Source organism: Mustela putorius, unplaced genomic scaffold (assembly GCF_011764305.1).
Source record: "Mustela putorius furo isolate JIRA1106 unplaced genomic scaffold, ASM1176430v1.1 tig00000145_pilon_pilon_pilon, whole genome shotgun sequence".
Classification (NCBI taxonomy): domain Eukaryota; kingdom Metazoa; phylum Chordata; class Mammalia; order Carnivora; family Mustelidae; genus Mustela; species Mustela putorius.
Genome location: NW_025421294.1, coordinates 48,366,281 through 48,379,096, shown reverse-complemented (window position 1 = coordinate 48,379,096; position 12,816 = coordinate 48,366,281). Strand labels below are relative to the sequence as shown.

Sequence of the window (12,816 nt, the reverse complement as noted above, 5' to 3'; positions counted from 1 at the left end):
AATAATAAGAAAAAGGAAAGTCCTCAGAGAAGGCACGGTCAGTCGGATTTAGGGAGCAGTCCTGTAAGACAGGTGGGACAGGACCTGGAAGTCTGGGGTCTGAAGCCCCACCCTGCCAGCTGTGAGCTTCGAACAACACACAATCCACCGAGCTCCTGGCCTGTGGCTGGCATGTGGCGGGTCTTCGGTGCACCATGGCAGCTCCTGCTCCAAGCTGCTCCCTGGGCCCCTGGGCTGCTGCCTGACCTTGCTGGCATTACCAGCACTTGCTTCTGTCTCTCCTTGCAGGGCTCTTTGCTGCAGTCAAACTCATTTTTCCTTTCGTCATGGCCCTTCCCACCTCCACCACACTGTTCCCTCATCCTAGAGTATTGTCTCCTGTATTTCCCACCTTCTCCAACCCTCTGTTTCTCTAAACATCCAAGTCCTATGGTTTCTTCTGGATCAGCATCAAATGCCATCTCCTAGCCAAGATTCCCCGCCCCCCAGCTGCCGGCTTGCTCCTTCCCTGTGCCCCAGGCCACACATCGGTGTTTGTCTAGGGACTGGTCACATTCTGCCTGCATGAGGGTCCTCCGCAGTCCTGTGTTTTGTCTCTGAACCAGACTGGAAGTTTTTGGGGTGAGGGCATATGTTTCGTCCATCCGTGTCATCTCGGTGCCTGTCCTGCAAGCGGGAGGTGCTCCCTGTGCTTTGGTGGATGAATGAGGGGCTGAACAAGTAAGTAAGGGGTGTGCAGAGCATGGCTAGAAGGTAGGGGAAGGATGAAGGGAGGGAGGGAGGGCAGAGGTGGCTGAGACCTCGGAAGCTCTGGCCTTGCCATCGCCCTTGCTGGGAGTGGCAGAGGGAGCACTCCCCCAGGTGAACAACCTCAAGGCTCTGCTGGGCTAGGTCCTGCCCATGTTGTAAAACAGCAATTGCTTCCTCTTCAGGGCTGGAGGGAGAGGTGGGGTGACTTAGGGGCCGAGCCCCAGCGTGTGACGACAATTTATAAGCTGGGGCGCCGGGCCCCTCAGCACCACGACCCTTCTTCCTCATCCTCCAGCTGTCCCAGCAGAATGGCCTTCAGTGGCAAGTACGAGTTCGAGAGCGACAAGAATTATGACGAGTTCATGAAGCGCCTTGGTGAGTGAGGGCATGAGGACCCCTTCCCTGGGTTAGTTTGTCACAGCCAGCTTGGGGCCACCAACCCAAACTCCTTGCAACCCAGAGAAGCTGAGTTACTAGTCTGAGGACACACAGCCAGTAGTTGGTGAGGTGCAGACTTGACTGGTTTACTCCTTCATTCATACATACACTGAAGACCTGCTACAGGCGAGGGCCAGCCCGGGTTCCTGATGGGCTGCCTCAGCATGACATGCCCAAGGTCACGCTGTCAGTTAGGGGCAGAGATGATGAGCACCCAGGACCCAGTAATGAGATGATGAGTGGTGCTGGGGAAGAGGTGACCCAGAGGCCAGGTGTGACAAGCCATGCATTCATTTGGCCATTCAACAAACATGGGCCTCTTACTGCGCTAGGAACTGTGGGCCGAGATTAGAAAACTGCTCCCCTTCACAGCTCCGTTTGTAGCGCCCATTGTGAGGAACCCATGGGACCGTGGCCATGACACTCCTGCAGAAATCCTGGGGCACTCTCTAAGTCGAGGCAGTGCCATTGTCAAGAGTCAGAGGAAGGCCCCAAGGGAGAGGCCCTGAGAGCAGGGCACGTGCGCTCTGGGGCCTCGGGGAGACAAGAGCCCTTCTGAGTCAGTTACTGGGAGTGGCCCAGAAGGAACAGTGACTTGGTGTCACCTACAACAGCCTCATGTAGAATTGCAATGGGGCCAGTCTCAGTGGTAGACCTGGCTCTGCTGTTAGCCTCTGAGGAGAGGCTGGAAAGCCCGTTTCCTGATCTGGGTCTTCATTGCCTCATCTGTGAAACACCAGTGTTAGAAGACAGTCTTGATGGTCCCGTTCATCTAAGACCCTAGGAGTGTGGCAGTGTCTGTTCTATTTGTGTTATAGTGTTGTCAGAAGAGCAGCTAGTATTTATTGTCAATTATATGCCAGGAGTTTTACAAGACACAATCACTTTAATTTCATCCTCGCAACAGCCTTGTGAAATGGACCTTATTACCCCCATTTTATTGATGGGAACACTGAGGCTCAGAAAGGTATCCAAGCTCTTAGTTCATGGTAGAACTGGGATTTGTGCTTTTGACCATCATGCTAGCCAGCACCAGGGAGGAAAGTCTTCCCCCAGAGCCACAGGCTGTCAGCAGTTCTTACATGCTGTTCTGCTCATCCCTGGTCCAGGACTCCCCAGTGATGCTATCGAAAAGGGCCGAAACTTCAAGATTGTCACGGAGGTGCAGCAGGACGGGCAGAACTTCACCTGGTCCCAGCACTACCCGGGTGGCCACTCCATGACCAACAAGTTCACCATCGGCAAGGAGTGTGACATGGAGACCATGGGAGGCAAGAAGTTCAAGGTGAGAGAGCCACTAGCTGCCCTTCCCTCTTTCCCTAAGCCTCTGGCTAACTTCTTGGTCTCAAACCTGTTCCCTGGGGCTCCACCCCAAACTGAGGCTCGGTTCTCGAGTCTAGCGTCCAGCCTTAAGCGCTTGAGTTACTCAGCAAGTTAGCCACTCCCCGTTCTTAATGCTTAGGCCTCTAACAGACACTAACAAAACTGTTAAAAACTGCTAACACTTGCCAAGCACTTAATGTATATTCCACACACCTGCTGAATACTTCACACACATTAATGCAGCGAATCCTACGAAGTCGCAACAGTTACTATCCCATTTTACAGAGGAGGGAGTTAGGCTAAGCCCTGGGGTTCAGTCACGTGGCCCTGGTCACACAGCGCTGGCAGACCTTCACGCCCAGGCAGCCTGGCTTCAGAGACCATAACCATTTGCTCGGGCTGCCTTCCTGCGTAGCCTACCGATGCATAGCCCTAGAATCGGACTCTCGTGGGTCCGAAACTGTAATCTTACTAAGAAAGAAGTAAAAGGTGACTGTCCTCTCTTAACCCAACCTGATCCCGCAGATCTTCCACCGATGCTGGGTCCCCTCTATCACCCCCAGCCATGGCTACCACGGTACAGAATGAGTGCTCCTAAAGTTCATCTTCTGGCACTTGTGGATTTTAATTTCTCAGGATGCCCTTCTGTGTCAGCACGGATCGATTTGCCTTATTCTTTTTAATGCTCACACAGTATCTTACAGTATGGTAATGCTACCCTTCCTTTAACACGCCCTCATTGATAGACACTGAGGTTATTCACTGGTGGAGAGCTCGGATGGCTGTTTAGGTTGCTTACAATGACAATGCTGCAATCCACATCCGAGATGACATCATCATTATCCTAACAATAAGGATCCTAACCGACTCCACAGTTAACAAGGAGTGCTCCTTACGTGTGGGGCACTGTTCTAAGCACTTCCCATATGTCCTATGAAATCCTAGTCTTCTTAGGAACTCTGGAGGAGGTACCGTTACTACCCCCATTTCAGAGGTGAGAAAGCTGAGGCACAGCGAGGTTGAGGGACTTGTGTGTGTCGTCTATGTCCTGCACCTCCGAGCCAAGTCCAGTCCCAGAGGGGACTGGCCCACATCTGGGGGCCTCTGCCAGCTCAGGTTCCGTGTTATGCTTCTCTTCCAGGCCACCGTGCACATGGAGGGTGGGAAGATCACGGTGGAGTTCCCCAACTATCGCCAGACCTCGGAGATTGTGGGTGACAAGCTGGTGGAGGTGAGTGTCTGCTGGTTCCTGGGACGATGATGAGAACATTCTTCTGCCTCCAGCCCTGGCTCTAGGGGCATTTCCCATGTGCCCCTAGAGTGCCCGGGGGACATCATCTCATTCAACCTTCACAATACCCTGTTAGGTAGGGATGTTTCCCTGTATCTTCCAGGTGAGGGCACTGAGGGGCTAGGAGCTGAGTGGTTAGCTGGAGGGCACCTAGCTTCTCTGACAGTGCTGGGAACTGACGCTTGGCAGTGACTCTGCCGCCTCAGCGGCCCAAGCGTGGAAGCCCATGGGACCCTCCTCCGAGTTTAAACCAAGGGGGGAGTCTGGGTGAGCCCCAAAAGGGCAGCCACCATGCTGCTCCACTCCCCCAAGGGACTTCAAGCCCTCCCTGCTAGATCTTCTGATTTTTTAAGAGAAGCTGGAACTTTGCACTTCTTTGTGAAACCTTCAGACTACTAAACGTTGGCAATGAATTAAACCTTTGAAAAAATGCTGGCAGGGGTAACACACACATCTGTGGCTGGACCCTTCCCACGCCCGGTGCTCTGTCAACACAGCCTGGAGGGGCTGCTCTCCCTTCACCTCACTTCCGTTTCTTCCCCTGGGGTTCCAGAATTTTCCCTAGGTGAAAGAAATGGATGTGAAGTTAAAAGCAAAGGTAGGCTCTTCCATACTTCATTCTCCCCTTGGGAGCACATGTCCTGGGCCAGAGCTCCCTGGGGTCCAGACTGCCCTCCCCAAGACTCTCCAGAAGGGAAGTGATGCGGGAGGTGGGGTTTGCCACCCCCTTCCCCCATCTTCTCTTCTCTTTTTCTCCCTCGTATTCTTTTTCCTTCATCTCAAACCCAGCTAGAAACCGAAGAGGAGACATGACCTCCCATTATTCTGTTTTTACAGAGAGGCCACAGAGGCTCAGAGATAACAAGTAACTTGTTCAAAGCCACAAAGCTAGTTTGTGGTGGAGGCAGGTCCCAAAGGCTGACTTCTAGACTAGGCTCTCTGCCAGCTCTCCCCAGGCTAGTGGACCTTTAATTTAAACAAACAAACAAACAAACAAACAAACAAATAAATAAAATCTACAACTAAAGAGATGCACAGTATTTTAAAATATATATATAAAAGAACAAAAGTGACTCTCCATTTTTTCCTGGATGGAAATTAACCTCTTAGAAAATCTATAAATGCTTTGGACACATTGTTACATGAAATGTCAGCCAGTGGGTTCTGACTCCCAGAAGCAAAGCTCCCAGCTTGTGAGGTGTGTGGGGAGCACCCAGAGCGGCAGAACCAGAAGCAGGTTGTGTCCAAGACGAGGATCAATCTTCCAGAACTGAAGAAACCTGTTTCCTGCTTCCGAGAGGCTCCTGACTATGGAGTCTGCGTGCTGTGAGCAGTGCCCGGAGTTCAGGGTTGTCATGAACACACACACACACGCACGCACAAGGGCAGAGGCATGCACACGGATTAGGTGCCCCATAAATGCTGTGTGGTGAAGTTGAGTGTGGCCTCTCCATCTTAAAGGGGTTACTTGACTCCTCCAGACTTCAGTATTCACTCCTCTATAATGGGTACAATCCTACAGCATTGTTGGGAGAATTAAATGGGGTAACACAAGGGAAGTGCCTGGAGTAGGTGGAACTTCAGTGGACAGATGGAAGGTTACAATACAAAGAGCCCCGTCAGCCCTCACATCTGTTTAGCACTTTTGCCTCGCTGAGTCTACACAGGAGCTCGTGTAACAAATTGGGAAACTGAGGCTCAGAGAAGTGGTGCGACCTGCTCACTTCTACTCGCGGCTGGGACTGGAGGCCTGTCTTCCCCGAGCTGTGTTCGGTCTCACTTAGGGACCCCTGCAATGATTCCCTCTTTCTGGCTGCTTCTTTCAGATCTCCACCATCGGAGGTGTGACCTATGAGCGTGTGAGCAAGAGACTGGCCTGAGCAGCCAGGGCCCCAAAGCCACCAGGAAAGCTGGAAGAAGAAAACATTCTGTTTGCTCTGAACCTCTTTGTCTTTGTTTTTGTTTTCTGGTGTCGTGGGGCAGTTTCTAGCTGGGTAAGGGTGGGAAAGGCTGGAGGATGGCTACACAGGGCAAACCTTGGCCCTGAGACACCTGTGGGCTCAGCAGTGTGGCAGAGGAAGGCCTGAATGTGGACAGCAATACTCCCGACCCCCTGCTGTTCAAGAAGCAGGGTGGGCACATTTCCTGGCACCCTTGCCATCCACTTCTCTGAGGGTAGAGACCCAGGGCTCCTTTAACACACTGACTCTTCATGTGGGCCGCAGGGCAGGAGTATCAGGTGGTGGTGGGGGGCACTTCCAGGAGAGGGTCCTGCTGCTGGCCTCCAAGGCTGGCAGATGAAGGAGGAAGACACTACCACTTGGCCAGAAAGGTGTTCTGGCATGGCCGTGGCTCTGCTGTTCATTGGCTGTGGAGGCATCCTTCTGGGCCTCAGTTTACCTAGTGGCACACGAGGGGGCCAGGAGGACCAATAAAGGACTGAAGAGAAACGAGAGAGTATTAGATGGCAAGGGGGTCATGGGAGTGCCAAGAGGGACAAGAAGGACCTGGGATGTCCTAGTTTGGACAGCGGTGCCTGGGACACACTGTGAGGGGCTTCAGCTGGCTGGGGAAGGTGGTCTGAAGGTGGTCTGACCTCCTGCTGGGTTCCTAGAGCTGAGTCCAGGATTCTGAGGAAGGCTTTGGGTCATCCCTGCTTGATTTTGTCTGTCCAGGGCATGGGAGTGGGCACGGTGGGGGGAAGGGCGGCTTGTGCCCTGACCAGAGAATCCCTAACCCAGAGCACTGAATGGTCCTTTTCCCATTCTCCTTCCTCCTTAGACCCCCAAGGACCCCTCCTTGACTTCTTACCCTATATTTTTCTGTATGACAATTCACTTATTTTTGCTACAATAGAAACTTTACATCACTTCTACATTTTAACATCATTTTCCACAAACTGATGAAAACTATCAAAAAAGGCCAAAACTGGACAACAGCTACATCCCGTTAAAGCCCCGAGCCTGAGGCCTCCCTAAGTGAAGACAGACGTAACAGGAAAAGCAGCATCAAGTAAGCCACACTGTCCTTGGTGAAATCAAAATTACTGCAAGGCTACTGAAAAGAGAATGTACCCGCTATGAGAAATTATCTCGATTGTCCAAGTCCTAGATATGGGGCCTTAGAAATTAGGTTTGCTAGTGCCTTGCACAAGGTTTAGCACACAGCAGGTGCCTCATAAGTGCTACCAGCCTCTGTCATGAACAGCCTTTCACTGTCACAGGCCATCCTTGGTGACATGGCCCAGCTTACTGGCAGCTCCCTCCTGCCTCCTCCCACATTCTGCCCTGAAACTTGTTTATCTTCCCAAGAACAGCACTCAGCCTCCCCCCAGCCCCCACCAAGCCAGTACCCGTGCATTCCATCGTTTTGCCAAGACTTATTGCTAATTAAGTGAACTAGGTAAGCATTAAATTAAACTAGCAGTGTTGCTGTTTCCCCTCCAGACTGAATAATTACTCATAATGAGCTTGGATAATAAGTCTCTAAATAACAGAGAGTTAACCATAATTAGGCTGAAAATTGAGAGATTGAGAGAAAGAGGGAGGAGGAGGAAGGGAGAGGATGGAGAATAGGAGAGCAGGGAAGAGGAGGGGGGAGGGGAGGGAGGAGTGGGGAGAGGGAGGCAGGGAGAGGGAGGAGGAGGAGGAGGGAGAGGAGAGGAGAGAGACTGTTCTTCCTTTGGCGACTGATTCAAGGACAAATTCAAATGGTTAGCAGGGGAGAAATTCTTTTTTTTTTTATTAAAGATTTTATTTATTTATTTGATAGAGAGAAATCACAAGTAGATGGAGAGGCAGACAGAGAGAGGGGAAGCAGGCTCCCTGCTGAGCAGAGAGATCGGGACTCGACCCTAGGACCCTGAGATCATGACCTGAGCCGAAGGCAGCGGTTTAACCCACTAAGCCACCCAGGTGCCCCAGCAGGGGAGAAATTCTTAAGCCAGTTTTGTTACAGTGACACACGCATAGAAAAGCAGGACCTCAGAGCTCAACTAGTTTAAACTCTATTTCACAGATACGGAAACAGCAGCTCAGAGAGGGGAAGACAATTGCCCACGGTCACATGACAGCAAGTGTCTCTGAGAATAATGTGGGTTTGGGTATTGCCACCTGATGGAGGCTACAGTTTCTCAATCCAGCTTCGGGGGCAGGGGCGGCGGGGGGTAGGTGGTAGATGGAATAAAGCGAGCTGGAGGAAAGCATCACTCTGACGGCATCTTGGCAGGGAGGTTTTCTCAGGCTGACTGACAGCTTGGACTCTGGGGACACACTGACAGGCTTTGAAATATTTCACCCTCCTCCATGGCCTAGAAGCTTTGCCCCTTGGGGTAAGTTCACCCATTCCTCTGAGCCGGTTTCCTCATCTAAAAATGGGGAGAATAATTGTGCTCACCTGTAGAGCTGTCATGCTACAAGCTCACTAAATAGTTAGCTGTGGCCACCATGACCAGCCACCATCACCTCCACCATCACCACCGCCATTCCCAACCAGCATGATGAGAGGGTTAGCTGCTTCCTTCACTTGACTCCAGGCACAGGCACAAGCTGCTGGCTTTCTGTGGGTCTTACCTTGTCCGTGTGCAACATGGACCAAGAGGACCTTTCCTTCCCGGGTCATGGGGAAGTTGCAAAGATTTAGTTAGGGTAAAAACCCATGTTCATGGGCTTCCAGAAAGAAGAGCTTCGTCATTTTGCTGCACTGTCCAAGATACTATAGTGACTCCCCACTCCAGAGGCCTCAATTCGGGGGCCCCGTATCCCAGTCTCTTCGTGACTTTCATTCTGACCCGTGGGAGTCATTTCTTTCACTCCGGGGTGGGTAACTGCTTCCCCCCCAGAAAGCTCATCCAGCGAAGCCGGCGCTTTTCAAAGCCATCTTCACAGACCACCACTAGGTGGCGCTCCACCACCCACCTGACGCCCCAAGAGGACAAGGTGGGAGTGTCTGTTGTGGGGGCGGGGCGAAGGGTGGGCAGTGAGATCCAAGTGATTGGGTTTTGGTGGCCGAGTGTTATGTCATCTACGGGTGACATGGCATTGGAGGCTACTTGGGTTCCTCAGACAGGCATTTCTAAATTTGAAACCAATTCCTACCACTTACCCATACTGAGACCTAGAGCATTCCTGAACCCCAGTGTCTTGGTCTGGAAAACGGTGGTAATAATACAAGCTCTTGAGAGAGAGAGCATGAGCGAAGTGTCAAATACAGGCCCTGGAACATTGTAAGCGCTCATTAAACAGCTCTAAGGGCCTCTCTTGCAGTTCTACTGGGGAGAATGGGAACAGGTAGGGCCAGAGTATTTAGAGCAGAAAAAGTGTCCAAACTTGGCTGTGCCCGAGCCATCTCCTGAGGGTCCTCTTAAAAGGACCCCTGGGCCCTACGCCAGTCCTCCTGAACTGTACCCTTAAGGATGGAGACTAGAGAACTGTCCCTGTGCAGTGCTCCCCAGCCACAAAGGACTTTGGAGACTCTTCTGGGTCCCAAGCCTCCCATGTTTGCAGAAAGCATGACTTCCTGTGTATCCTGCCCATTGTGTCCATCCAGGGCAGCAGCCTGAAATACTGGTCAGAGCTGGCCCAGCAGAAGCCAGACCACTCGAGTTCTTCCTTAGAAGCTGGAGCTGGGTCCGAAGTGAAGCTCAGAAACTCACCTGAGTTCCCAAAGAAGGGAGAGGCCCAATTATTTACACTCTATCTCATAGAGCTCACTGTTGAATAATGATACTGTACATTCCATGCTTAGTTACCATAAGCCCAAGCTGATAGCCTTCCCACCTTAGAAATGGGAAGACAGAGAGCAGAGTGGTGGCTTTTTTCAAGGTCATCTAGTTAAGATCAGACAAACTCGACCTTCCACCTCTGAGGCCCAATGCTCTCACCTATATACTAGAAGTTTCACACTTCCAGCCAAAGAACTATTCTAACTTACAATGTATTTTACTGGTCTTCTATTGTGTTAAGAATTTTTAAAATTTAATTTTAAATTAAATGAAAAATTAGTAGGTTTCCTAGAAAGTACAGATTCCAGTGGCTCTGGAACTCTGACGGTTCAGCAATGTGGAGCTTATGTCCCTGAAAGGTACTAACTGACCAGAGCAGAGTAGAAGCCACATCCTCTAGGGAGACGCTAGTTTCACCGCAGTATCCACTGCATCATGCTGTGTCGGTCACTCAGCTGGACTCACTGTGTTTCCTGCCTGGTCCTGGTAGGCATCTGGACTTGAGACTCCTGCGAAATGCTATGGCCTTTCTGCGGAAATTCAAGTCACAGAGGTTTTCCCTGAGAAACCGAGAATGAGGTGAATGAGGGCTGGTAAGATTCTTTCCTAGGCATGTGGTGCCAGGGATGGGCAGAGCCAGTCCAGAGGCAGGGTTCCTCCCAGGGGATGCTCTGGGAAAGGCCCAGCCTGGTCCCAGCTCTCCACCTTCACATGGGGTTCGGGGACCCTCCCAGATCAAAGCCTGCTGGGGGAAGACAGCTGGAGCCATAAATCACGTTAGCCTAGGGCAGATGTGCAAGAAGCCATTTCTGTATTTCTGTTGCTGAGCTTGCCTGCCACGTCGTCCATCAGGAGAACAAACGGCTGGCAACCCTTTTCTTTTATGAACCCATATCCCTTATCCTGTCATATCTTCCCCACCAGGTGAGTGCAGTGGTGAGCTGGGACCGTTACAGAGCCTTTTACTCATCCAAAGCCCTCGAATGAGGTACTACAAGGCGGCAGAACAGATTCAAACTGCCAGGGTGTGAACTGTGACTCCTGCCTTCCTCACTGCAAATAACTTCTCCGTGCCCCCATTCTCTGATCTGTAAAATACGGCTAATAATAGTTCCTACCTTGTAGCGTTACTAGGATGATTATCAACAAGAGGAGCAAATTCCTTAGCATTGCACTTTGTACACAGTAAATGCTCAATAAATGCTAACACCTATGATTCATGCCACCGTCACCAGGTGGTAATATCCTTCATGTTCTACTGGGGGAAGGTAGCTGAGGGCACCACCATCAAACCAAGTAAGCCAACTAACAAGATCATTTCAGATGGCTTTAACAGCTATGAAGAAAATAAGAGTAACGAGTGACTAGGGTTCTTACAGACCTCTTTGGGAGGTAACACATGCTGAGGCTTCTTAACCTCTCTACTGCTGTTACTTTGGGCTCGACTGTTCTTTTTTGTGGGGGCCATCCTGGGCTGTAGGATGTTCAGCAGGGTCCCTGGTCTCTACCCGCTATATGCCTGCCACCCTCCACCCCACTAGTGATGACCCAGAACATCTCCAGACATTGCCAAACGTCCTCCAGGAGGCCAAGAATGGGCCCTGCTGAGAATCACGGATGGAAAGGATGAAGGGAGAGGAGCATGCTGGTGGCAGAACAGGAGGCGGGGGGCGGAGTTTGAACCCAAAAGGCATGAGGAAGTGGAACCTTGACCCCAACGCAAATCCAGGCATTTACGATGTTAAACCTAAAGGGAAGCAGGTTCTCCTTGGAAAATGCATCTGCATGTCCCAAGCCTCCACACGGCTTGGCAAAAGAAATACTGCATAGAACAAAGAAAGAACTGCATAGAACTGCATAGAACAAACAAGGATGGAAGAAGGTCTACGTCAAGAGCTCAGGCGGCTCAGAAATTCAGACAGGCATGCGGTTTCCTTCCTCTGTCTTTTGGGCCAGAAAGCAGGCCCTGTGTGAAGTCCTCCGCTGGAATGTCAGAGAAAACACGAGTCTGAGTCACCTGGAAGCCAGCTAGAAATGCAGATCTCCAGACCCCACTCCTCTTGGAGAATGCCCCATGCCAGTGTGCAGGTTGCTCGGGTTTGAAAATCTCTGGAATGAACCAGGTCAGCCCCGGAGGGGCCTTCAATGCATCTCTGCGCTTTTTCAAGCTTTCCGAACTACTGCCCAGCATGGGCACGAATCAAATCCAACACGGACGGCCCATGGGTGGAAGAAGTACAAGAGGATCCCTCGGGGCAAAGGCGGGCAGGAGCCCAGGACCTCTATGGCTCAGTCCCCTTCTTGAGCCCAAAACCACACTACTCAACCAGCTCTAAAGTAACTGGTGGAGAAACTGAGGCCTAAAGACAGAGGGATAGTGAAGTGGGTGCTCTTGGTAGAGCCATGACTTGCCTTATTGTCGAATTCCCAAAACCTAGAGCCTCCTGCCTCGCCTGGCCTGCACACAGCAGGTAGGGAATCCTATCCCCAGCCCTGCCCTGCCCTGTCAACACACGTGGTTCCCAAACAGCTATGGGGGCTGGACCTCAGCCTCATGCCCTGAACATGTATCTCCCCACAACTCCCATCCTCACTGAAGGCATCCGTGCTTTGTGAGAACCACTCAGCGCCACGCTTACACCGCATCCCTAGAAGGGTTGACAGCAAATTCCATCATCGACTCTATGGTACATAAATTTTTACTTTGTAACCCTCCTGACAGCAGTGTTTCATCAGCAGTATCTTAAACACGGTGCCCTGGTCTACTTGGCAGGTTTTCCTTTAATTCTTCTTACTGGCATATAAAACAATGGTGCATCCTGAAGGGGACTTCATGTTTGGTTCCAACATGCATTACGTCGCTTAATCCTCAGGAGAACCCTCTGGGGGGAGTGTTATCACCCCCACTTCAAAAGGTGAGAAGATGGAGGCTCAGGGCTGTGGAGGCAGCTGCCTCCCGACAGCCAGCAAGTGGCTGTGGTGAGTTGTACGTGGTGGCCTGGCCAGGCTGCGGTGCGTGGCCGTTTAGTCAAACCCCAGTCCAGGTGTCGCTGGGAAGGCATTTTGTAGATGTGACTGAGACCCTTCCGATCAGTAAGTCTTAAGTACGGGAGACTACTCTCCGTGTGTGCGCATGGCGGGTGTGTGTGTGTGCTTATGCTGTCAGGTGAGGGCTGTAGAGCAAAAACAGGTCCCCTGAAGAAGGAGTTCTCCCCCAGAGACTGTGGCAGAAGTCTTGAGTTTCTGGCTTGCCCCACACATTTTGGACCCCAGCCTCCTGGCCTGTCCTCCA

General features: G+C 51.5%; 1 protein-coding gene across 1 annotated transcript; it reads left to right on the top strand.

Moving 5' to 3' along the window:
- The first annotated feature begins 972 nt into the window (after nucleotides 1–972).
- On the top strand, nucleotides 973–5,744 carry FABP6 (fatty acid binding protein 6). The gene is made up of 4 exons (XM_004737696.3): nucleotides 973–1,125; nucleotides 2,298–2,473; nucleotides 3,653–3,742; nucleotides 5,629–5,744. The coding sequence occupies exons 1-4, from the start codon at nucleotides 1,059–1,061 to the stop codon at nucleotides 5,680–5,682; spliced, it is 387 nt and encodes a 128-aa protein (XP_004737753.1). The 5' UTR covers nucleotides 973–1,058; the 3' UTR covers nucleotides 5,683–5,744.
- The last annotated feature ends 7,072 nt before the right edge of the window (nucleotides 5,745–12,816 follow it).